The sequence below is a fragment of the Haliotis asinina genome, chromosome 7 (assembly GCF_037392515.1).
Source record: "Haliotis asinina isolate JCU_RB_2024 chromosome 7, JCU_Hal_asi_v2, whole genome shotgun sequence".
Taxonomy (NCBI): domain Eukaryota; kingdom Metazoa; phylum Mollusca; class Gastropoda; order Lepetellida; family Haliotidae; genus Haliotis; species Haliotis asinina.
The window spans coordinates 29213914-29240844 of NC_090286.1; the positions used below are offsets into that span (position 1 = coordinate 29213914).

The 26931-nt window shown below is 39.4% G+C and overlaps 1 protein-coding gene across 2 annotated transcripts in view; it reads right to left on the reverse strand.

Annotated features, from left to right (window-relative positions):
- Positions 1 to 26931, reverse strand: part of LOC137291073 (sperm flagellar protein 2-like) — a 47189-nt gene that overhangs the window by 16492 nt on the left and 3766 nt on the right. For both annotated transcript variants that reach the window (XM_067822352.1, XM_067822351.1), the window contains exons 4-30: positions 26671 to 26888; positions 26248 to 26341; positions 25858 to 25934; positions 25345 to 25552; positions 24543 to 24731; positions 23801 to 23988; positions 22743 to 22905; positions 21815 to 21931; positions 21272 to 21374; positions 20606 to 20694; positions 20011 to 20068; positions 19650 to 19718; positions 18696 to 18871; positions 18249 to 18352; positions 7899 to 8170; positions 7385 to 7520; positions 6906 to 7047; positions 6577 to 6654; positions 6163 to 6250; positions 5476 to 5595; positions 4921 to 5075; positions 3729 to 3856; positions 2824 to 2890; positions 2208 to 2417; positions 1488 to 1604; positions 701 to 1020; positions 151 to 352 (exon numbers count right to left, since the gene is read on the reverse strand). In XM_067822352.1, the coding sequence (XP_067678453.1) occupies positions 151 to 352; positions 701 to 1020; positions 1488 to 1604; positions 2208 to 2417; positions 2824 to 2890; positions 3729 to 3856; positions 4921 to 5075; positions 5476 to 5595; positions 6163 to 6250; positions 6577 to 6654; positions 6906 to 7047; positions 7385 to 7520; positions 7899 to 8170; positions 18249 to 18352; positions 18696 to 18871; positions 19650 to 19718; positions 20011 to 20068; positions 20606 to 20694; positions 21272 to 21374; positions 21815 to 21931; positions 22743 to 22905; positions 23801 to 23988; positions 24543 to 24731; positions 25345 to 25552; positions 25858 to 25934; positions 26248 to 26341; positions 26671 to 26888 (3888 nt within the window). The remainder of the gene's footprint in view (positions 1 to 150; positions 353 to 700; positions 1021 to 1487; positions 1605 to 2207; positions 2418 to 2823; positions 2891 to 3728; positions 3857 to 4920; positions 5076 to 5475; positions 5596 to 6162; positions 6251 to 6576; positions 6655 to 6905; positions 7048 to 7384; positions 7521 to 7898; positions 8171 to 18248; positions 18353 to 18695; positions 18872 to 19649; positions 19719 to 20010; positions 20069 to 20605; positions 20695 to 21271; positions 21375 to 21814; positions 21932 to 22742; positions 22906 to 23800; positions 23989 to 24542; positions 24732 to 25344; positions 25553 to 25857; positions 25935 to 26247; positions 26342 to 26670; positions 26889 to 26931) is intronic.

The window sequence follows — 26931 nt, forward strand, 5'->3', positions numbered from 1 at the left end:
TTTATGAATGTCATCTTCTACACCTTACAATATATTTCAAAACATTGTGTACCTGAAAATAAAGAAGCTGACATCCACAAATTTTATTCCCACTAACCATGCCTCAGAATCCTCATGGGGTATCACTTGCTGATTCTGAATCATACTTACAATGTGAGATATGGCAGTTATTCCACTCTGTGCTGCATCAAAGATCAGTTTCTCATCCAGATCTGAGGGGGGAATTGGGCTCTCCACACCATCGTCTGCACCCTTTTTACCCCCTTTCTTATCTTTCTTGTCTTTCCCTGGGGTGGTGCCTGGCTTGGCATCAGGGTCTGGGGAGACAGGACGTCGGGGAACAAGGGGGATCCTTGAGGAGGGAAGTGGGGAACAATAGACATCAAGCAAAACAACACAGAGAAAATTACAAGTGATTTTTAAGTCAGAGAAGACAACAGCAGCAAAAGACAGTTCTGGAATATTTGCAGTATCTTCAATTGAGACAGTAAGAGTAGGTTGCTGTCACATGAAACATTCACACAGACAAGTGTCAGTTAAAAACAACATGCTGTGATTATCCATCCATCAGAATCATAAACACTGCTGGTATAAGGGAAATTAAATGTAACTGATGTATGGAATGCAGAAGCTGGACAATGGGTGATGGAAGGTGACATTAAAATGTCATGTCAAATACTGGAATTACTTTTCGATTTACCTTTTCCTTTGACCTTCTCCATCTGCATGAGTTGGTTCTGGAAGCACATTCTTCTCCTTTTCCTTCTCAAGGCTCTTGCTGCGCTTTTTGCCTGATGGTGTACGTGACTTGGAGCGACTGCTGTCCTTGGGTGACTTGGCACCATCCTTGGGTGACTTTGAGCGGCTTTCCTTTGGTGACTTGGATCTGTCCCTAGGGGATTTGGCTCTAGGAGATTTGGTCCTGTCCTTAGGCGATTTGGGTGGTTCTTCCTGTGGTGTAGGGGTGGGTTCACTTCGCTGTTCTTTGTCTGCTGGGGTCTCTGGTCTCTCAACTGGCATCTGGTGGCATAAAGGTGAGCATTACCTTTTTGTCTTGGGTGAAAAGGATCGAAAGAAAGGTGATGGCAAATTGGCAGCCTTTGGCTACAGGTTGCGCAGACCATGAAGGACAGGTTGAAGGTCAGAGTGCTAGTTCTGGGGAAGAGGTCAGGGAGGAAAGACTTGGAGAAAAGGCTTGGAGGCTAAGGACTGTTAGGCAGTCATGCTTTTGTTATGAACACATGCTTTTGGGGAAGGTATGGCACAAAATGGATAGCTGAATAATCATCAACAACTTTGTTTTGAACAGAATCGAACATCCTGATGGTGATTTGTACACAGATGTTACACACCTTTGCCCATATGATGAAGGATCTACTGTTTATACAATGAGTTTAAGCATTTGAAATTTAGGCATACTTGTCACACCCACATGGTGACGAAGAGCATAAAGTATGGACTAAAGAGACAAAGTGAATGGAAGTTACCTCTATGAGTGGTATTCTGGCATAATGGGTGTTGAGCTCATCTGGGATATGTCCATCCATGCCCCGGTAGTAGTCCTTCAGCATCCTCACTGTGTCCTGGTATCTGTCCACCTCAGACTGGAAACACATGGAACATGGACATTAATCACAGCTAACCACAACCACCACCACCACCACCACCACCACCACCACTGGCAGGCAGTCTCCAACACATTATGCATGAGTTTCTCTGTTTGTCTGTTAATGTGGCACTCAGTATTATTCCATCTATATAACAGTTGTCAGTAAATAATCAAGTCTGGACCAGACAATCCACTGATTGACATCATGAGCATCTACACAGTTGGGATCAAAATACATGAATCAACCATGCCAGCAAGCCTGACTGCCTGTTCCCAATAACCACCTCAACAAGCATGTCTTGTTGATATTCACAATTATTTGGTACTGGTATTCCAGTTGTTGTAACAATGCCACCCAGAGTTGTTTCCCTTGGGTGGTCTAGCCATCTATGTCCCTTGGTCGTGAATGGCTTTGATATCCTGAATATTACTGTAGGATTCTCTGCATCATAACTGAGCTTGTAAATATCTATGTCTTGTATCTATGGCTTTCCTCCCACAAGAAGCTGACACTGTAATAAAACTGAAATACTTTTGGACCTCACTCACTCACTCACTCACTCAACAGGACAAATCCATGTCCAGCTATGTGACCAACCTGCATGAGTGTGATGTAGTGGTTGCTGAGAACCCCGAGTCTGTCATCCAGCCAACTGTCATTCATGACGGTCTCTCTCTCCCCTTCAGCCTGCTCTTTCCTCTCATCACAGATGTTCCACAGCCTCTCTCTCAGGTCATCCACAGTCTGGTGGAGCTCTGCCCGTGTCTCCTCATCTTCTCTCATGTCATCAGGAACTTCGTTATATTCCTGCAGCCACAAATTATCAGTCTAACATAAACATTTCCTGTGACAGCTGACCAGGAAAAAACAATTGACAAATCTTAACGACTGGGATCGTTCACATACTGTGATAAACACACGTACCAAATATGTAAAAAATACATTCCTTAAGATATTCCACTTCGTACGTAAGTACTGATTGACAGACCCAACGTAATACTACATCCCCTGCGTCCTGCTAACCATGCGATAATTAAGCAAGTTAACCCTGTTGTTATCTGTCTGCAACAAAACATGTTCTTTGGATATCTTGTCTTTGTAACCTAGTTTATAAGTTTACAAATAAAAGCATAGATGTCAGAAGATGCAGGTTAACAAGCACAGTTTCTGGACTTGATATGTCAGTGATTAAATAAACCTGACTACATTTCACCTTTTGCCACTGGGAGACAAATTCTTGCTTGTGGTCAGGTCTACGAAGGTATGCCAAGTAGTCTTTCCTGTCAATGAAGACGAGTGAGTATGGTTATACGCCACACTTATAGCCCATTTGGCTCAATAGCCAACTGATGAATTGTAACCTAGCTTGAAAACTAATAAAATACTGATCATAACCAAAACATGATACCAAGTCTGTGAGGTTTTTGCAGAATTTTTAAAATATTGACACAATTCACTATTTGTTATGAGGGAGGAGTGCAGAGAAAGGCACAGCCAGGTGTGTGAGAAAGCATGGAGACAACACAGCACAGTTTAATGAATAAATAGCTTTCTCGGCACTTATCCACATGCTCCTCGAAACACCTGGCTGTGCCTTTCTCTGCACTCCTCCCTTGTGAACTGTTTCAGTATTTTGATGATTGTTTGTTAAACAACTTTTTTTATTTATTAGGACAAAAGTTCTGCAAAAACCAGAAATGGGCTTCACACATTATACCCATGTGGGGAAATCAAACCTGGTTCTTTGGCGTGATGAGCGAATGCTTTAACCATTTGGCTACCCCACCATCGAGAAATAATCAGAAAAATGAGGAAGACCTACCAGACCAATGCTGAAAATGATGCAGAAACAGATGCATCAGTTTGTCAACTAATGTTACTATATTAGAAACATTACTCACTGAAGTGATATATGGGTAGAAACATTTGTTCATAACAATAAAAATGACACATAAAATGTGCTTAGATCACACACTTCATGAGTTTAAGATGATCATTCTAGCATTTCTGTATGAGAAAATGTCAACCAATTTTCACTGTAAGAATCCATTCCAACCTAACTGCCTCTATATGAGATCATTTTGAACAACTTTCTCAGCTGTGTGAGTTAATACCGACCTGATTTGATAGAAGTATCTGTAAATCCTCTCCCTTTCCTCCCGGATGTTACGGAAGACATGTTTGCTGTTTGTTACATAGCTTTTCTCTATAGTTTCCCAGTGAGCAGCCAGAACTTTAGCCAACTCCTGGAATCAGATGCAAAGAAATCACACTAAAGCTTCTTCATCATGCTAAATTTAGCATGCTTAAATCTACAGGAAACCTCAGTTCTACACGGGAAACACAGTACCTTTATATCTTAAATAATAACATTAATAACAGACCAGGGGTCCAGTCTGCAAAGAGTATGAAACACTTAGTGATTCATAACCCTATAATGAACTATGTAGTTTGTCATGCTACAAATGCTTTGTGGATAAGGACCCTGTAATCTAGTGCATTAGACTCCACACTACATGTGATCAATGATATTATTACCATTGATGATTCAGAGTTCACTCAACTTCAACTTCCTCAGGGATATTAACATTATTCAGGGTACCTATTGCACATGAGACATTATCTAGCCTCATGTAAGAATGTTGAGTTTTGATTGGTCCACGTGACTCTTATAAAATACCATGTACATCCATCACGATCCGCGAGCAGGAGTATGAAAGTCGTGTAATCCCGCTATGAAAGTCATATCACCCTGCCATGCCTCGGTGACGACACAAAGTGAGAAAAACATGCATCGACAAGCCTTTAGTAACGTGTGATGCATTGAAGTCAAACGACTCGTGAAGGTCCCGGGGTAGAATAGGCCTTCAGCAACCCATGCTTGCCACAAAAGGCGACTATGCTTGTTGTATGATGTGACTAACGGGATCGAGTGGTCAGGCTCGCTGACTTGGTTGACACATGTCATCGGTTCCCAAATGCACAGATCGATGCTCATGTTGTTGATCACTGGCTTGTCTGGTCCAGACTCGATCATTTACAGACTGTCGCCATATAGCTGGAATATTGCTGAGTGTGGCGTAAAACTAAACTCACTCACTCACTCACTCATTGAGGTCAAACAGTGGCATCTCACGAATATAAACACAAGTTGATTCGATGCGTGTTGTTTTGTTTTGATCTAGTGAAAACATTCAGCTAGATAAATACGTTATCACACCGTGTCTAGGGAAATACAGGTAAGGTTGTATTCCCTGAGCCAGAGGCGAGTTCTACGTTAAAAATGCTTGAAGGAGTGAAGGGCACTGACCAGTTCAACAGACTGGTCCACGAACTCCCACTCCTCAGATCCTGGTAGAGGTGGAGGAGGACCTGTGGGGACCTCAGGCTCTGGTTCCGGCTCTGGCTCTGGGGCCTTGCCCTTCTTCCCTGACCGACCTCGCTTGGGAGACTTGGGTGAAGATCCTGAAGGACAATTTATTTGATGATTTAACTGAAGATATCTGTTGTTTGTTGACCTATTCTGAGGCAGATCAAACCTTATGAATTGGATAGAGATGAGACAACTGACAAGGTGAGTCAGTAAGTTCTGACTGATGTTACTTGAAGAGTATTTCAGTTACAGGTATGTGACAGTGGTTTGGACACCTAATACTTTATAATAACTGATGTAGTCTTCCTTAAATGTTCACTATGTAATGGATTGATACTAAATAGTCATTAAAAGCATATTTCTTCAAATGTGCAAAAATTCAACAGGTTATACATGATAATAACAACACCAAAAAGCAGAAGTCTCTTGTTTTGTCACTATTCATTAAGATACTCAAATACTTCAACTGGCTGTTTTTCTCAAATTATCTACCTCTGCTTCCCTTCTTAGAGTCTCCTTTCTTGGGACTGGGACTTCGTTTGGGTGATGCACTCTTCTCTCTCTTGTCCTTGTCCTTGGAGGAAGCTCTGGAACCGGACTTCTTACCAGAACCTGAACAGAAAAAGGAACTCTCTTAATCAGGTGGTACAGGTGTACATTTGTTACTTATGTTTGGTTCCAGAATGTACTGCCTGCATGCTATAGTTCAACCAAACACCCAGTTCCTTCAAGTGTGCCCTCCTCATGTGTGACTTTTAACAGTCAGTGCACTAGTATAGGTTGTGAATACCATGACAATCACAGACATACTGTACTTCACATCAGGATGAAAAACGACGAACAGAGACTTTTACAGTGGCAAAATCTGACTGTTTTTCTTTTCTGATATATTAGGACATAACTATGTTCAGTGATTTACTCCCTTGGTCTTTTTCCATAAGTATTAGTATTCAGTAACTGATATTAGATGACTTGATGATTATTGGTTTTCAATGATAATTTGGTTTCATTCTGATTTGAGCAGTATTCTAATAATATCATACCATGCCATCTTCTTGTTAGAGAAAGTAATGCAGCATTCCAGGTTCCTGGTATGTCAAAGGGAGGCAAATGTACAGAGACTGTCTCCAAGGACAGTGTTAAACATGCTCCTTGTTTCCAAGGAGTTTCGGACATTACCTGATCTGCTGCCTTTGGAACTTGATCTGGAACCTTTGGCTTCCACTACAGGTTCCTCCTTAGGTGGTTCTGGCACAGGCTCTGGTACCTGTAGACAGTCAGAGTTGGTGTCATGATCTGTTTGTATCAAACTGTTTCAGATTAACTTACCTTAACAGTAACCAGTGGTATAAAGTTGCTCATCTTAGGCTCTGTTGTTTACAGGTGGCTGTGATATGGCTGGGAGAATACTGACTGTGGTGCAAAACAACATTACCTCTTCTTAGATAGGCATTTTAGAAGTGGTATAGGTGATAGAAAACAAAGTTCTGTGGATAGTCAACATCTTTATTGCAATCAATGCAATAAAGAAGTTGATTATACATAGAACTTGTTTTTTCTTTAACATTCACTTTGTTCACATTGTGTACTCACTGGCTCTGGCGGCTTCTCTTCCACAACTGGGGTCTCCGTCTCAATGGGAGCTGAACTCTCTTGATCTTTACCTTGAATCTGAGGTGGGATAAATACACAATTCAAATTCTTACCAAACACAAATCTGACATAACTAGTATTAATCTTCCCAACTAGGATACCATTACATGTATCTACAAAATAAACAAGCCTGATCTTGTTATTAACCTCACTACAAGCATTGTTGTTGAAGACAAACCTCTTCAAATGGCAAATGGACATCTGTTTAGATGTTGTTCTTCAATGGCTCAATTTTATGGTTAACTGCAGCAGTCTGGCTGTGCACCTACCTTACTGACAGTATCCTCAAGAATCTTCTCTACCTCCAGGAACACTGTCTCCAGGCCCTCGGAAGCATCAACCTTTTTCAGGGTACCGAACCGTGTGAACCATTTTTCTAACTTGGGCCACGAGTCATGGTAGCCTGTGATCCTAGAACAGATCAAGGACCAGGTCAGAATCATGTGAGCTGCAAATATTTGTCTCTTGATGAGACAAACCAGTGATTAACACAATGGGCAATGTGTCCTGCCATGTCACATGATCACATGCAATAGCCCAGTCACTGAGTTTGGTTACCTGATCCATTAATCAAGCAGTCAAGAGCTATGTAAAAATTCTAAACCCAAATCCCAGAAAAGGCAACAACAGATTGTAAACATAGGCAACTTTTGAGAAAATTTATTACAGTCCAGAGGAAATGTGTCTTTGTTCTTTTTTTGTTAAATGCTGCTGTCAGCTTTTGGGACAGGAACCATCTAGATCTTACCGCTGCTGTATTTGTTCCTGATCATGTGACGCGTCCTCTATCGGAATGACCTTCTCCTCCTTGCCAATCCCTGTAGCACTGCCTTCTGGTGGTGGGTTGAATTCCTGGTGGTACTGCTTGTCAGCCTGAACAGCATCTGTATTGGTAGTAGATTCATGCCAACTTGTTTCATTACACTGTTCATGAATGTGCTTCCAACAGGTTATGATTATCCTGTTCTCAAAAATCTCCCAAGCAGGATCCAGACTTCGTCCAAATGAAATTTGTTCGGAGAAATTTATTGCAAGTTGTAATGCCTGAATAATGCTCAAAATGAGTGCTGTTGTTATGGCTGTTCTGTGTAAATAAAGACATGATAATGAGACTACCTCTATTTTAAGAGCACTTGTTACAGTTTTTAAAAATGTGTCTGCATAAACAGTAAAATAATACCACCAAATATGCATTTTTTTGTATCAATAAAACAATTGAAAACACTGCTGTGGCCCATACATATTGTACAATACCAACTTACAGTATCGTCCAGCTGCTCTCTTCATACACAGGTCATCTGACAACTCAAAATGGATGACCACATCAATCCCACTGGCTGGCTCAGGAGGGGGTGGAGCTGGGCGAGGGTCAGGCACAAGACTGGACTTGCGGGCTTTGGCCTTGTCCTTGGGCTTATCTTTCTGCTCCTTGGCTGCAGCATCAAAGCCACTGAGAGCCTTTTCCAGCATCTTGGCCTGGTTGTAGGTCTGGGGGAAGCCATCGATGACCCAGCCTGTCCCCTCTGGTACTCGTCTAGAGATAAAGGAAAAGACCTGACCTAACTTTGTAAAGACATGTAAATATTATTAAACTCCAAACTAATTCGGTAACTTTACATCTTAGAAACACTTTATGAAACTTGTCAGAATGATAACGTCTTGAATATCATATCTTTCCTAAACAGCGATATGCTAAAAGATGCATTGAGGAACCCCATATTTTTGTTACACCGGACCTGCTAAGGTACCTGCAAGATTGCTACCTTCGGTCTGCTAGATTTCTGCAACCACTCTTTGCATTTACTTTATATGTATACAACACGTCACAATTTAATTCTGGACTCACAAAAGTCCAGAAACTCTCAGCACTGTGGCCACTCTCTCACAAGGGATTTCGCAGAATTAAACAGGCAGCTGTTATGTATATGTGCTAGGGATGAAAAAATGAAAAAAACTTTTTCCGAAAACTCAAAATTTAAACTCGCTCGCCCATGGGCACGCCCATGGGCGAACAGTGGCCAATGGGTAGACCCATGGGCAGGCCCATGGGCGAAAGTGTTTAATTTCATCCAGAATAAATGTTTTGGAGGTTGTAAATGAATGAAAAAATATTAATAAGTATCATGACACAAATGTCAGCCTGTTGTGTCTTGACTCTGCTAACTGACAGCGATTTTAAAAAATCTCGCCCATGGGTGAAAAACATATTGACCCATGGACGAGAATAATTAATTTCATTGAAACTACATGTTTTCTTTTCCAGGCTTTGCAGTTTTTCAATAAATGAACGTGTATTTATTATTGTCTTGACACGAAATTAAGCTTAGTTTGACTTAATTCGGCTAATTAAAAGTGATTTTTCAAAAAGTCTCGCCCATGGGCGAAAACCATTTGGCCCATGGGTGAGAATATTTACTTTTACTCAAAATACACCTTTTCCCATGTTTTGGAGGTTGTGAATGGATGAAAGTATGTTCATAAGCATCATGTCACAAAATTCAACTCACTTTGAATTAATTCCGTTAATTTAGAGCTATTTAACAAAATCTCACCCATGGGCGAAAAACATTTTGGCCCATGGGTGAGAATATTTCCTTTTACCCCAAACACATCTTTTCCAATATTTGGAGGATGAAAATGAATGAAAGTACATTTATGAGTATCATGACAGAAATTTCAACTCATTTTGACTTAATTCCTCTAAATGAGAGCAATTTTGAAAACTCTCGTCCATGGGAGAAAGACAGTTTGGCCCATGGGCGAGAATATTTGCCTTCACTCAAAATACATCTTTTCCTGTGGCTTGGAGGTTGTAAATGAATTAGGATATATTTATGAGTATCATGGCACAAAATCCAACTCATTATGACTTAATTCTGCTAATTGAGACCGAGTTTCAAAAAACGTCTTAACGGTCTTAATTCGACTAATCTCGCTCGTGGACGAAAATATTTTCGTTTGCTTGTTTTCTTTATTTTGCAAACATGTGGTTTAAAAATAGATGAAATTCTAATGACAATTCAGTTTAATTGCGTGAGTTTAGTTTTATGTCGCACTCAGTAATATCCCAGCAATATGGCGGCGGTTTCTAGATAATCGAGTTTGGATCAGACAATCCAGTGATCAACAGCATGAGCATCTACCTGCACAATTGGGAACTGATGACATGAGCCTCACCACCCCATCCCGTTAGTCGCCTTTTATGGCAAGCATGGGCTGTTGAAGCTCTTTACTTCCAGCAACATATACAGTACACTTAGAATACTAAGCCTTGAGATTCTTTTGAATTTAGGTATTCAACCTATATCTATGAAGTTGAAGTTATTTGTGAAAGCCCTAACCAAGAGTGACCAAACTCCAGTGACTATGCTGGGACACATTAATAAACGGTGTTGTGAGATCTTTAAACTGTATTGAAATATGTCTTGCCAATTCCACTGACATTCGCCAAATGTACCTACCTAGTAGTTTTAAGTGTACCTACCCAGTTTAGCATGTTTCGTTTTAATAGTGTGGTCTCCATTTTAGTAATTCCCGTTTGCCAGTCCCGGCTTTTCTTCGTCCGAGGTTTTATGGTGTATTCTCCTATTTGTCAGACCAGAAATTATCTACAACAGGGGTAGGTCACCCGCTTGTTTTCTTTACTATTTGTACTAATTAGTATGCTCCACTGCACACAGTGACCTGATTCGTCTCCATCGCAACTTAGGCTGTGTTTAACAGTACTTCAGCCAGTTTACTGTATCAGTCGAAATCTTACAATGAATGAATGAATAGCAAGAAGTATATGTGAATGAATGAATGAAAGAAATGATAAAAGAAAGAAGTACATATGTGAATGAATGAGAAAGATATAATAAAAGAAAGAAGTACATATGTGAATGAATGAAAGAATAAATGATACACCACGGTCATCCCTTCCAAAAGAACGCAAAACTATCGTTAGATCACATGTGTTAACATCAGCTTGTTATTGTCTCCCTGGTCAGACGTAACAATTGTCAGACAGGCTAAAACAACAAACTATCTGGTTGACTGCACAGCTGCCTGTTGACGTAGTATACCCACATCACCTACTTTTCCTGCGTATCCTTCATCTACATCACCACCCTTAATATATTGAGCAGAGAGCATAGAAGGCCCTATAGCTGTAACCACTGAACCGTGGCGTTTCTCTGCTCCCAAGTTCCCAAGTGGGGGTGTCCTTCTCTACCTATTCCATTAATCTTAAAACATCTAACAAGCTCAACGCATGCATCTTTTTATTAAAACGTGATGTTATACATAATCATAAGAGTATTTTTATGTATTATTCAGTTGATAAATTATATATATGACACGCTGGACAGGTTTAGGGCATTTTGTGTTAATTTACCATTACCATTTTCATAATGCTTAAAAAAGACACTCATTAATCTATCACAGAGTTTTGTCATTCCTTCACTCCAACATGGTTGCTAAATCCCCTATGATCATAGTATATCGACTCTACCATACCCAATTCACCTAATCCTGAGAAATCAACCTGTCATGACATACCCACATCGCCTAATTAATTTTCCGTACCTATCGAGTTAAAAATACATAAAATGGGAGGACGCCTTGTTTACTAATGGGAGTGAGCCTTGTAGGGAGTACCCTCACTCTCACAAACCCACACATTGAGGAGAAGCGGCCGTGTTTGTCGGGGATTTTTCTGGCTTTGCTAAATAAATCGTACATAAACATGTAAAATATTTTGCTTTGATTCTGTAACTACCCACATTATGACATTGAGACCATTTTAATTTATCGAGTAAAATACGATTAAATAGTTTTGAGTTTGAATCTTGCCACTTTAGCGCTCTATCTTTCTAAATGATGCATGCATGCTAATATTTAGGTGGTTTTTAGTATTCCATCTTTTTGTTTAAATTAATTGATTTATCTGTTTTTGCTTTGTTTGGTTTTTTTATTGCTAGTGGCCCAGCGAGTGAGTCTGCTTTGGTACCTGTAAATTTATTCTGACGTTTGACGAGCGGGACGTAAACAAGAACATATATAATGAGCCCCTGCATCAATACGTATTAAAGTATTTGAAACATTATTCTAGACCAGTATTTGTACACAACTGATGAAATGTACCTGAAAGATCAAGGTTCATAAGAACGTACAGGGCACATTTCTCCTACCCCATTTAAGAATGTCCATTTCTGATTGGTTCACGTGGCCTTGCGAGGGATAATAGATCATTAAGTTTTACCCCGCCACGTGGGAAAAGCCTGCATCCACGGCAGTCAGTGAAGTGTAAAGCAGTGGTTCGAATCGAGTATAGTTAGTACCATCTTAATATAATACATGGTTCCAGCTTGTTTTGATGCTTTATTTACATAAAGTGATATTTAAACATTCGTTATGGTAAATACGGTGTAGCAATGTCATGAAGAGTATGCGGGTTTTCTTCATCCCATTTCATCCACCGATGAGAAAGGTGGTATCCTCTTTTGGTTCACACCCGGATTGTCGATTGTTTTATCAAATACACAACAGGACTGTCGAAAAGCAGTGGAGTGTGACAGTGCTCAACACTGTTCTAATGACACCCGGAGCGTCGACTGCCTTGGAGAACTTGTGCCCGAGAATAGCAGAAGACTCGTCTCTACGCTAATTAACGAGCTAAAACACATACACAAAGACATCGGTGAAAGAATGAGCTGTGGAACCAATTCCTGAAAGATAGTTGTCGCACGAACAGTAGTCGAGAAAGTTGGCGTCATCGTGAATCGAGGGTCTGTGAGCATTGTAAACAGCATATTGTGACACAGTGGCCACAATAAAGAATAAAGAAGAACTTGACAGAAGGCTTCAGCGTCTCAACGAGCAGCTCCAAAGACAAGAGATTTCCGTAATGAGCTGTGCTCATCAGACCGTCTGCCTCGCTCATAGTGACCACATTACTGTACTTTATAACGTATTTGGTTTTCCTTCATGTCCGGAACGTCGAACGCCATAGTGTTGACACCTGATTATCTCCTCACGTAATACCGAAACATCGATTTTACAAAAATTTCAATTCAATTTTAGACAGCCCAGGCAAGTCGTTTGTTTAAGGAGTAAGAGGATTAGGAGACATGGTCGACTAGATTTCTTTGTTTAACTAATCCCACACGGCCTTCACCAATAGAGGGAATGATTTCTGTTCAGTTATGACATTGCTGTTCTCCATATGTCTCTATTTTCGCCACACATCTCCATGTTGTTGTATATTTGTGTGTTTTGGAACAGTACCTCACCCATACAGCATATAATACAAAATATAAATGAAGCATGTGTCGTCATCCATATGAACTATCATATAATAACATATGCATACATATCATTACATAAAATACAACTATCATATAAGTAAACATGAAAAATAGAGTTATAGTTTGTTGTGTCTGACTAGCTCTTTGTAGAAACACTGAACATTTGTGAGAAGGTTTTTGACAAGTTAATTAGTTTCCTGTTAAAAAATTAAAAATCAAGCTTTGTGTTTTGTGATACAATCATGGACGGATTCAACTATTTTCTGGTTTTCACAGTGAATAAGTTCTTCACCGAAGTCATCATAGACCACAGTGAGAAAAGGTCGATCTTCAAGCAGTAAGGAAGACCATGATAGCGTATGGAGTACGTGTGTCTTGGTCATCTCCTCCGTTACCCCCTCCCCCGAATCCACACCCCACCAGGGCGTGTAGGACTTGTCTCGGTGGATAAAAAGGGACTCCTATAACCCCATATACCCCTAATCACAATGCTATAATTTGTCGTGTTTGTGTATCTGGTTTTGTGTATTCTGTAATATTGCATAGTACTGGTGAAGTGTTAATCAAAGCAATATTTTACTTGCTAAACGAACCACATTCTTTGAGAATCAAAATATGTTTTAAGCACATTTCCAAAATGGAAATGCAGCATGCACACAATAACTAAATTGGAAGGAATGTCGTGCCGGACAAGGTTTTCCAGAGCACATGCACATAAATGTCAATGTCTTTCAAACACTAATATGTGCAGGTCTTGCAAAAGGACAAAGCAGGTATGCTTGACAAAGTTCTTGCAAAGGAGGTTTATACACAACATCAAAACCAACTGGTCAGCTCGACGCCTTATAAAACAATCAATTCGAGATTTCCTTTGAATGTGAGATATTTGGCTGCGCGTCTTGCGCAATCAGTCTTTTTCATCCATATACACTCACGAACACCTGTTCATTTCAAAGCTGGTGTCCCCTAATGACCTAATGTGATCCATGGATGAATTTTGTATATGACAAGTAAAATACACTTGAAAGCGGCAGTTGTTTTACTCCAATAAACAAACCAGCGGACGAGACATGACTTTCGGTGCAAATTGTCGTAGACGCTTTGCGGAAATTACGTAAGTGAACGCGGAAGAAACAGAAAGCGTCATCGTTCCGCTCTGTTTCCACTGTCTTTGCGAGTTATGCTGAGATACTCAACAAACTGAGATAAAAGTCAAAATGATGAAAAAGTGGAAATCAGTGTGTGGATTAGAACTTGAAAATCACTCATGAAATCTTTGACAAAGTAATATCTGTTCAGGTCATGATCATTTGGAAAAAAAGCACGAAAGTTCTAAGGATATACAACTTCTTATAAGGTAAGCAGCATTTCGGCGTAGCTGTTAAACTCGTTATCAGGAAAGGGATATCTTACAGGTAGTCCTGTAAGTTAAACCTTTGTTTTAGGTCGAGGTCAAAATCGTTTGGTGTAGTGACAACGGTGTTGTTTTAAGGGATTAGACACGGATTTTCTATAAAAAAAGTAAAATGTGTGTCCTCAGGAAACGAAATAAGACACGTGTACCAGAATGTAAGTGAATCGATGTTAGCGAGTTCAATCAGTGACTTCAGTTAATAAAATGGGCTTTCAGTTCACTCCTTCCATTGGTAATGAGTTATTTAGTTTCTTGATAAAATTGCTTGCAAGGTGAATGTTGAAAATGACAGTTTTCAGGATCATTTTAACAACTTCAGTTACCTTTGTGTAAACAGCTATATGTTCATTTTGAGAACTGGTAAAAAGGGAGAATATATCTCGTGAAAATGAATTTTAAAGACTGCAGATCAACAGTTCTAGTTGTCTCAACAACATAATTTCTAAAATACTTAGAGACCATAATCACGAAAGCCAAAGTAAATCTTTTCGAGTGTAGCAAAAATAGTGAAAATTTATTTAAAAAATAGAAAAGTAAACGTAAAGTCAATCTTGATTACATTACGTATTCCTCATAGCCCGATATAATGATTACACATTAATAGTATGGATACGGTAATCTATAGTTTAAACTAATCTCCTCAAGTAATCGGGACTGGATTGGCAAGCATAAACATACATATCAATGCCGCTCCATACCAATAATATAATTACATAACATACATGATAACAACACTTCATGTTCCGCTCGTCAAACGTCAGAATAAATTTACAGTTATCAAAGCAGACTAACAGGCCCACTAGCAGTAAAAAACAAAACAAAACAAAAACAAATAAATTAATAAATCCAAATGAATAGGTGGAATACTAAAAACCACCAAAATATGCACGCCCCCTTTAAAAGGGCAGAGTGCAAAAGTGGCAAACCAGTAAAATATGCCAAGATTCAAACTCAAAACTATACAATCGTATTTTACTCGATAAATCAGAATGGTCTCAATGTCATAATGTGGGTAGTTACAGAATCGAAGCAAAATATTGTACATATATGTATCATGAAATAATAATTTATCAACTGAATAATACATAAAAATACTCTTATGATATGTATAACATCACATTTGAGTAAAAAAATGCATGCGTTGAGCTTGTTAGATGTTTTAAAGATTAATGGAATAGGTAGAGAAGGACACCCCCACTTGGGAACTTGGGAGCAGAGAGACGCCACGGTTCAGTGGTTACAACTATAGAGCCTTCTGTGCTCTCTGCTCAATATATTAAGGGTGGTGATGTAGATGAAGGATACGCAGGAAAAGTAGGTGATGTGGGTATACTACGTCAACAGGCAGCTGTGCAGTCAACCAGATAGTTTGTTGTTTTAGCCTGTCTGACAATTGTTACGTCTGACCAGGGAGACAATAACAAGCTGATGTTAACACATGTGATCTAACGATAGTTTTGCGTTCTTTAGCATGTTTTTATTCTTTCATTCATTCACATATGTACTTCTTTCTTTTATTATATCTTTCTCATTCATTCACATATGTACTTCTTTCTTTTATCATTTCTTTCATTCATTCACATATACTTCTTGCTATTCATTCATTCATTCATTGTAAGATTTCGACTGATACAGTACTGTTAAACGCTGAAGTACTGTTAAACGCAGCCTAAGTTGGGATGGAGACGAATCAGGTCACTGTGTGCATTGGAGCATGAGGAGGCGCATACTAATTAGTACAAATAGTAAAGAAAACAAGCGCGTGACCTATCCCTGTTGTAGATTATTTCTGGTCTGACAAATAGGAGAATACCCCATAAAACCTCGGACGAAGAAAAGCCGGGACTGGCAAACGGGAATTACTAAAAATGGAGACCACACTATTAAAACGAAACATGCTAAACTGGGTAGGTACACTTAAAACTACTAGGTAGGTACATTTGGCGAATGTCAGTGGAATTGACAAGACATATTTCAATACAGTTTAAAGATCTCACAACACCGTTTATTAATGTGTCCCAGCATAGTCACTGGAGTTTGGTCACTCTTGGTTAGGGCTTTCACAAATAACTTCAACTTCATAGATATAGGTTGAATACCTAAATTCAAAAGAATCTCAAGGCTTAGTATTCTAAGTGTACTGTATATGTTGCTCTGTGTTCGGGACCCGTGAAGATCTGGAGTAGAAGAGGGCTTCAACAACCCATGCTTGCCATAAAAGGCGACTATGCTTGTCGTAAGAGGTGACTAACGGGACGGGGTGGTCAGGCTCGCTGACGTTTGCTGACACATGTCATCAGTTCCCAATTGTGCAGGTAGATGCTCATGCTGTTGATCACTGGATTGTCTGATCCAAACTCGATTATCTAGAAACCGCCGCCATATTCCTGGGATATTGCATAAAACTAAACTCACGCAATTAAACTGAATTGTCATTAGAATTTCATCTATTTTTAAACCACATGTTTGCAAAATAAAGAAAACAAGCAAACGAAAATATTTTCGTCCACGAGCGAGATTAGTCGAATTAAGACCAGAATGATTTCATTTTTTTGGTCATGATACTTATAAACACACTTTCATTTATAAATTTACAACCCCCAAGAGAATAAAAAAAACTATGAAAATTTAAGTGGAAGTCCAGATTCTTGTACTTGTTACAAATTAGCAGAATTAAGTCAAAATGAGTTGAATTTTGTGTCATGATACTTACAAATATATCCTCATTCATTTACAACCTCCAAAACACAGGAAACGATGTATTTTGAGTAAAAGTAATTATTCTGGCATATTTTTTAAAAATCTTACTGAACTCGCAAAAGTAAGTCAAAATCAGTTGAATTTTGTGTCATGATACTCATATTGGCACTTTCATTCATTTACATCCTCCAAAACATTAGAAAAGATGTATTTGGAGTGAAAAGGAAATATTTTCGCTCACTGGCCCAATGTTTTTCGCCCATGGGCGATATGTTTTTGAAACTCGGTCTCAATTAGCAGAATTAAGTCATAATGAGTTGGATTTTGTGCCATGATACTCATAAATATATCCTAATTCATTTACAACCTCCAAGCCACAGGAAAAGATGTATTTTGAGTGAAGGCAAATATTCTCGCCCATGGGCCAAACTGTCTTTCTCCCATGGACGAGAGTTTTCAAAATTGCTCTCATTTAGAGGAATTAAGTCAAAATGAGTTGAAATTTCTGTCATGATACTCATAAATGTACTTTCATTCACTTACATCCTCCAAATATTGGAAAAGATGTGTTTGGGATAAAAGGAAATATTCTCACCCATGGGCCAAAATGTTTTTTTGAAAAATCACTTTTAATTAGCCGAATTAAGTCAAACTAAGCTTAATTTCGTGTCAAGACAATAATAAATACACGTTCATTTATTGAAAAACTGCAAAGCCTGGAAAAGAAAACATGTAGTTTCAATGAAATTAATTATTCTCGTCCATGGGCCAATATGTTTTTCACCCATGGGCGAGATTTTTAAAAATCGCTGTCAGTTAGCAGAGTCAAGTCACAACAAGCTGAAATTTGTGTCATGATACTTATTAACATTTTTTCATTCATTTACAACCTCCAAAACATTTATTCTGGATGAAATTAAACACTTTCGCCCATGGGCCTGCCCATGGGTCTACCCATTGGCCACTGTTCGCCCATGGGCGTGCCTAGCACATATACATAACAGCTGCCTGTTTAATTCTGCGAAATCCCCTGTGAGAGAGTGGCTACAGTGCTGAGAGTTTCTGGACTTTTGTGAGTCCAGAATTAAATTGTGACGTGTTATACACTAAAACCAATGACAAAGAAATAGTGGCTGGGCGCCTATTTTGAGTTTCAAACAAAATCTATGCATGTACAAACAGGCAGAGGGCTGAATCTATTTTCTACTGACCTGATGACCTCGACCAGTACATCCACTATGACCTGATCATCTACTGGCTTGCCCCGCTTCAAATACTTCAGGGCTTTGGCTCCTAGCTTTGCTCGGGCACTAGGCTGAACAAAAAAGATGAAACTTTTTAAATTGTTACATTTAATTTAAAACTTATTCAGTCTGTAACCTTTATAGACCAGCTTAACTGATTTATATGGAGCATTACACAATTTGGTAATAAACCATGCACAAGACACAATCTAGATCCATACATTACCAGAACACCAATCATCATATGACAGAGGTAATGAAAATATTCCATACTGGATCAATTACTTGGAGAAGAAGGAGTTGAGAATATACAGGATTCACCATATGAAGCTGTGATATTGCTGTCCATTGGCAAAAAGACAAATATCCGAAAATACCCCTAAAATGATCTACAAAAAAGACAACCAAACTCACTTGAGGCTTTGGTGGCCCAGGTTCTTTCGTCTTGCTGGACGACCTCTTGGGAGCAGGTTTTGTTATATCAGACTGGGATTCTGTCAGGGGGATATCAGATGGCTTTTCTGTTGGTTCCTCCACAGGGGTTGGTTTGTCTGCTGCCGGGACATCACCAGATGGGGTGGATTGAACACCTAATTTAGAAAGAGAATTTCATCAGAATTTTGCCATTTTAGCATCTTTCACGTGAGGAAAATAAGAGACAGCAAAAGATTATCTCATACTGATGACCTGCAACATTCATTTTTTTGTTGTGTAATGCCCTCCTACAGCAACATTCCAGTTTTGGATGGCTGCCTGTAAAATTGTGTGATTTTGATGACAGGTTTTGTGGTATACTTGCAAAATATATATAATCACAAAGGTAAAACAGACCCTCATGAACATGGTGCGTGGATGTTGTATGCGTATGAAATGAGGTGAAATAGGAATATTTCTCACATGTATTCACTGACGTTACTATAAACAGTGGTCCATGGATGTTGAAGGAAAAGAGTGACAAGCATGGCTGATCACGTGACTTTATTGGCGGGAAAGGGAGGCTTCCACTGGGTGAGTGTATTGTACATTCACTTCAGGTTGAAGGGAACTTCAAGTGTTCCACTATCTCCACATAGAGGGAGGAGATAAGCATAATAAGCTTTAGTCAGGATAAGGAAACATTTGGTGTCAAATCTCATTTGGAGCAAAAGTGTACCCTCGTGAACAAGGTAAGATGAAGATGTATGCTCATGGAATCAGGTAAAATAAGCATGCTAGTTTGTTGACAACAATAGAAAGAAACCATTTTGATACTTATTCAAAGGGTCAAGTCATGGGTTTGGTTTATCAATGAGACTGGCTTATTTATAGTAATAGATGATATATTGCTGCTATTTCTGGCTGCAGTCTATGTGTTGGATTAGGACTTGCCTTCAGGCTGTGGGGTGGGCATCTCTTGGGTAACAGCATCCAGAGATGTAGCGCTTGCTGTAGCGGGGTCTGTAGCAAAAAGCACCATACAGAAACACTGGACACTATTTTCCTGGTAACATCTCCACTGACAATATTGAGGACACTGATAACCCATGTATAAAAGTGTATGGGATTGTAACAGTGTTAAATGAGAAACTCTATACTCATGAAGTAGCAGAGAATGCTGTTTTAGTGGACACTTTCTGTTGAACAAGGGAGTCATGTCATATGATTTCAACATGTCTTTCAGGAGTTTAGCGTCTCATACTTTATAAGCGATGTTATTATCTGTTTCACAATCAACAAATCATAGTCTTACCCCCAACTGCCGCCTGGTCTTTGCTAGTGTCATCTATCCTCTCCTCAGGATCTCCCTCCTGCAAATGTGGATCAACATAGATCATTACACATGTAACTTAGGCATTTTTATGCCATAGCTGTGTTTGCCAATCACCATTAACATGACATAGATTATGTACAGTTATCACTTATTATTTCATCTAACAGTTGTTCAACATTTGCTGAAGAGCATTGTGACTATGTCCAGCCAGTTGTGAATGGGTAACTTGTATGGATCGGAAAGCCGCAATAACTTGGTGCACTTAGTGGCTGCAAGAATAGCATGATCCCCAGGGAGTTGAGAATGACAACATGATGTGCCATTGGGAGTGATTTCCAAATATACTAGTTGTATGGATGTGTGCCCTATATAATAAATCCTATAAAAACATCTTAAAATATTCCCCCAAAACACAAGGTATCTGCACAATAGGTTGCATATGCAATACAGGAACCATGTTTGTTTGAATATTGAATGTAACTTCATTTAGAATACAACAATCTTATTTAAAGAACATTCCCATGGACTGAAGACTGGACAGTAAAATCCTCCAAACAAAGGAATGTTAACTCACAGGAGGTAGCTGTATTGTCTCCCCTGCCTTGTGAGCCTCCACAGCCTCGTCAACCAGCTCATCTACAATCAACACTTGCAGGCGGTGTTCTGAGGAAGAAAACAGTATGGTGATCTACAATATTATATTACTGATTAACTAAAAAGGATATAGTAAGTTCTGTGCTACAGAATAATATTCCACATGACATAATCAGGAAATACTTGGTGACCTACCATAACATACATTCCAGCTATATTGTGGCAGTCTGTAAATAATAGTCTGGACTAATTGATCCAGTGATCAACATCACGAGCATCAACCTATGCAACTGGGATGCGATGACATGTTAACCAAGTTAGAGGGTCTGACAAACCGACCATTAGTGTCTTATCAAAACGAGCATGGGTTACTGAAGATCATTTCTAACCCAGAGCTAATCCTATGATCAGTGAAATAACAAGTAAAATGATGTAAGCAACACCTTCAGCATAATATTCTTGTGGAGTACAGATGAAACAGTGAGGTGAGCAACAGTATTAAATTAGCAAAGGATTAAGGAAAACACAATGACATGTGTAAATATATTAACATATTACCCATATGGCATCGGACATAATCTAGTGCACTAGTGTTATGCCCCCTTTATCACTAGCAAAGGATCAATAAAAAAAACATGATAGTAACCTTCTGCAAGCTTGGTGACACAGGTCGTTTTGCCACTGAAAACTTTGCCAAGAACACATGCTCGCACTGGGAAGGGAGGGAACTCTGGTGGTGGAGGAGGAGGCTGAAATGATGGCAGATTATGTAACAGGAATGACTGCGGTTTAATGTAGCTTTAAACAGCATTTCTGTACAGCACAAAATGTTACCTTGGTGAGTCCGATACAAATCAGAAATCATATGGTTTTGACCACCTTTAGATGGGATGCCAATCTACACATTGTAGCAGGTTAGGTTATCACCCTGCTAGGAGCAAATTCTCCTCACATGTTATAGTACATCTTGCCAATGACTTAAATCTAGATAAGAACTAGATAAAACAGCTTGATACTGAAACTCACATAGAAATTCACTCACATGCTAAAGTTATTAATTTTCCTTTCCATTCGAATAGCTAAATCATTTTCCTGTTCCTTTTCACATGTCTGAAACTTTCGAGATGGATACAACAATGAAATTAAATATCATAATTAATAACTCCGTACAGATAAACAGATGACTTACTGATGGTGGGTGCACCAGGTTGAACAACCTGTGTATAATGTGACCCAGCACAGCATTATCCTTTGGAGGTTCTGTTATCTCCAAACCTTCTGGTGGCTGCCATTCTCCTATCATGTTCTACAAGAAAAACACAAAAATGCATACGATGTAACAACTAGTGTTGGGAACTGGTTGAAATATCACATTTGATGATTAGGTCATAACCAAAGAGCAATCAAAGAGCTTATTGACAATGTTCTTTCCTATGAATCAAAATTTAACTTAAGCAAGGTTGAAATGAATTTTTTGCCAGCAAACACAACATCTCTTGCAGCCATTAGATCAAGGGATCATCCATGCTTTCAAAGGTCAATATGGAAAGTGAATGCTCAAGCCATTGCTACCTACGAACAAAGACAGTGAAGATTTTGGTGAACTGTGCAAGACTGTGACTGCACTGTATGCAATCCATCAGATCAAAATTGCCTGGCATGAGAGGACTGATTCAGCAATTCTTAAATGCTTTCCAAAATGGGGATTTCCTATTGCCAAGGAAACTGAAGACGATGATGCAGAAGACAATATACTGTTAGCAAATTTGTCCTTGCAATCACACTGGATGTCAGTGAACTCATCATGTCTGTGGCAACAGACAAAAGTCAACTAATCCAGACAAATGAGTCAGTCACAGTCAGTCTGTAATAGACAGATTCCACTGTACCACTGTCTCAGCTAATGATAGTTAGGTTCCTAAACCTATATGCCATTTTGATGTGACTACTGCCTGGCCAGTTTATCATCCTACTGTGTCTGGGGACTTAAGTGACGTCTTGGTCTCCATGGGTAATTGAACCTGGGCATTTGAGGTGACACCCAAGCACTCTAACCACAAGACTACCCCACCACCACCTTGGAACAGGTGATCTGAACACAACACAAGCTGCATTACCTTATACTCCATGAAGTCTCCCTCATCCAGCAGCTGTTGTCTCTCCTCCTCCAGGATCTGTTCTGGTGTAGGTTCTGTTCCCACCACAGGACTTGGCTCAAACAAAGGCTGGCCTGCCACAAACACTGCTGTCCATTCTCGCATCAGCTTGGGAGGTAGCAAACTGGAGGCATGGAAGAATGAGTCGGTTTGGTGAACACATGTCTCTTAAAATACTGTCTTCATTTCAGCTTTGTCCTATATAACCAGTCTCTTCAAATCTCATATATCCTGTTAATTTAACAGTAACCTAAGATCTTTTACACTGAGACTTATTGTGGGGTTAAGGATTGAATAGTGCCCAGGATCTCATTAAATATTTAGAACAGACATACACAGAAGGTTATGGAGTGGTTATTTATTTTTGTCGTCCTATTCAGTGGTGTGGATTGGTGCTCATACAATCAGCCACTAGTTTGTCTGATCTAAACATGATTATTTACAGGACACCTAGATAATGTAATTTTCTGAATAAAATTGATATTTTATACTTATCCTGACTCATGCTTAATTGCTTATGTCCTCCTCCGTGGGAAAGGTAGTGGAATACCTGAAATCCCTTAAAGTTACCTTCTAACAGAAGCCGACGTAAAATACACTCACCCACCGGAAGCCTCCCTTTTCCTGCCCAAACAGTCACGCTACTAACCATGCTTGTCACTCTCTCCTAATAAAACTGCCCGACACAAGAATTTTGGAATTCAGCATGCCTGAGAGGGGCGGCTGGGAGGGCTTTCATCATGAGTCAGGATAAGGAAATATTTAATATGTATCTGGGATTATGTATGTTGCTGTCAGTCGCATGAAGAGACATTCACTCATTGTAGTCAAAATCCAATAGCAACGACTTTGATGATTTCAACATGTGTTACATCATTTAAAAATATTTCAGAAAGGACCAACATCACCAATAATAACTTTGTATTCTTCTACAACTCAAATTGCAAATAATCAAAGAAGTCTTCAAACTGTTACTCAGGATTGATTCCCAGGGTTGTTATGGTTCAAGCTCCACTTACCCATTAGTGAGTTCTCTGTACTCCGCCACCTTGCTGGCGAAATCAACCACCTGGTTGACGACATCGGAGCACATATCGTAATGTTTCTTGTAGCGATCTGCTGCCCTTTGTTCTGCGATCTTGTCGTGGAGTTCCTTGTCTTTCTTGGTTTGTTCCATGTACTCCAACTTGGACAGTCGAGCCAGTTCCTGTACACCAAAGTTTGGTCATATAAACATTTTGGACAGTGTGCATGAAGGTCTTTTATTCAGAGTGAGTGATTGAGTGGGTGAGTGAGTGATTGATTGAATGATTTGAGTGATTGAGAGTGTAAGATACACACACACAATTCAGGTAGAACACAGGGATTTGAACCCACAATCTGGTCTCTGTTACGCACAAAGGATGCAAGTATGCCAGGGAATGCAACTGCAGCACCTCAGACAAATAGGCCCATTCTTCTGGAAGTAGCCTGTACATATGTTGTGGGAAGTCTGATATTCCGTTAGTTTCATGATATGAATGTATATTTTCTCCATATTTCCATTTATGAGCCATTCAGACTTAGTAAATCATAATAAACTTCCATACTGGGACATCCATACAGATAATCCATCCATGCATTTTCCATCCATCCATTTTCAAAGATTGTCTTATTATTAGATATTATCAAGACACATGGTTAGGAATCATCTCTTTTCTAAATTCCCCATCATACAAACAGTCTCCCATCCCAAAAGACACTACTCAAACTCAAACTCACAGCCTCTTTATCAAGAGCATCTTCAAAGTCCCGGAGCCTCCGTTCCTCGTACTGCTTCTCTCGAATGATGCGATTGTTGCGGATCACCTCCTTCTCATGCCTGGCTTGCAGCAGCTGCACAGCGATGCGTCTCTCTTGCTGTGACTGCCGCATCAGTCGGTTCACCATCATTTCCTCGCGACGTGCTTCCTGGTAGGAAGTAGGAACATTTGTAAAAACAAACCTAAGGAATATACTTAAGCCAAACCTGAACAATAAGATTTTCAACCTGATCCCCTTCACTGACTAACACCCCATCTCAAATCATTTTACTGTCCCTATGTACCTACAGACCTCACTATGAATAGATATATAATTTTGGAATGATTCTGATGAAGGATCTGAATTCATACTCTCAGGGTGGGCACGTATCAGCTCCACCTACTGCAATTCAACATGAGCTATTGTTGTAGTCAAAAGCATGTGATAGCAATAAAATATCTGTTTCCTTCACGTAAATGTGAGGCATAGGGTCTTCCCAGTATACTCATTTTGTTTATTTTCATCATACTTGACAAATCTTGCAACTATATTGTCAGGTCTGAACCAGGAAAACCACTGATTGAAGCTATGAACAAACTTCTATGCAGTCAGGTGCTGACAATACACAGTCAATGAAATCACCAATTCAGAGCAATGAAGTTGCCTTGTATTACAAGCATAGATTCAGTAACCCATTCTAACCTCAAATCCAAATTTATTTACAGAGCTGACAACTTTGCTTCAATACAAAATATTACAATGAATGATGCCAGCTGCGAACCTCCTGTGACTCATGTGACTTCATCTGATCCACCAGGACTTTCCTGCGTCGCTTCTCTCGCTCCTGGCGAGCATTTGAGTCCTCATGCAGTCTCTTCCTTATCTTGCCAATGTAGTCATCATTGGAGGCTGGCTTGATCAACTCGATTGGTTCAATGTGCAACTTGTCATCCTCTCGGCTCACTTGGTAGGCCACATCAAAGGATTCACTGGAAGAGAGGAAGTCATTTGTCTGAAGGAAAGACTGTGTCACCTTAACACCTTCACAACCATCACAAAAGGACTGAAATTGATTTCTTTGAAATTCACAATATATTTATGAAGGAAAGAAAATAGTTTGAAAAAGCATGATAACAAATATGCTGTGCAAAAGCATTAAATGGTATAGATTTTTCCATAAGTTCAAGTGTCCTCTGAATTTCACATGTCACCAAGACTCCTTTTCAGTCAGGAATTGTGTGTTTCTGTCCTAATTATATAGTGTCAGACACTGAGCGTTCATCTGGATATTTACCTGGTGTCATCAAGTTTTGATGGAGGCAGAATGGTCTTCATCTTCTCCTCAAACATAGCAATGGATGACATGGCCTCCTGCACAGGTAAAACACATGGAATAATCACGATGAATAGAGGAAGATTGGAGTGAGTGAGTTTTGTCAAATGCTGCATTGATGACTTTTCTAGCAATATCATGTCAACTTTACAGCAGGATTATAAAAAAAAATGATGGAAGCCAGAGACCATATATCGGTATATGCTCTCTGTACAAGTCAAGGTCGTTTAGCAGTTTTCTGAAACCAGAGAAAACTACAAGGCTGACAAAGATAAAAGGGACAAACTTTTGAATTAATTTCTACTTGCGTATGATACCTGCATGTTAATTCTTCAGCAAAAAACTGCCTACCTGAGCTTCTCTTCTCCGCTTTGCATCTCTCCTCAGTTGCAGTGCTTTACCTGTCCGATTAGCAGGTGGCTTGGGAATCTCAACTGTAGCTGCTCTGTAATGACAGGGTTACAAGATAGCATGATTTTGTATATTCTATGCAAATATACATTGAATAAGAAAATTTTGCATTATCTGTATGACATTAACATTAAAAGGATCCGCGGTTTAAACATACTGTCATGTTTTAATAACATAAGGGAGGCTGCTCTCAACCTTTACCAATTAGACCTGTGAGCTTGGTTGTAAGAAGCACCTCAATCACTATCACTGAACAATCAAACGCACAAAATAAAATTACAATGAAAAAACACCAATGTACTGCAAAGACACTAATCCTGCTTTTCTCTTTTATTTCAACACTTTTATTTCAATTATACTCACTGAATTTTGGCCACCATCTCGCTTTGTTTAGCCTTAAGCTGCCGTGACCTCTCCAACAGTGCTTGTCGCTGTTGTTGCTGTTCCTGCAGAATGCGTTCCTGTTCCATGAAACGTTCTTTGAATGCAGTCTTTTCCATCTCAATCTGCTTTTCATGGAAACGATTCACTAGTGCCTCCAGGTTCAAGTCAGTTTGTCGAGGGGTTGCATGTTTGAGACGCTGTATTAGAAATAAAACATTAGACATATATATGAACAAACAC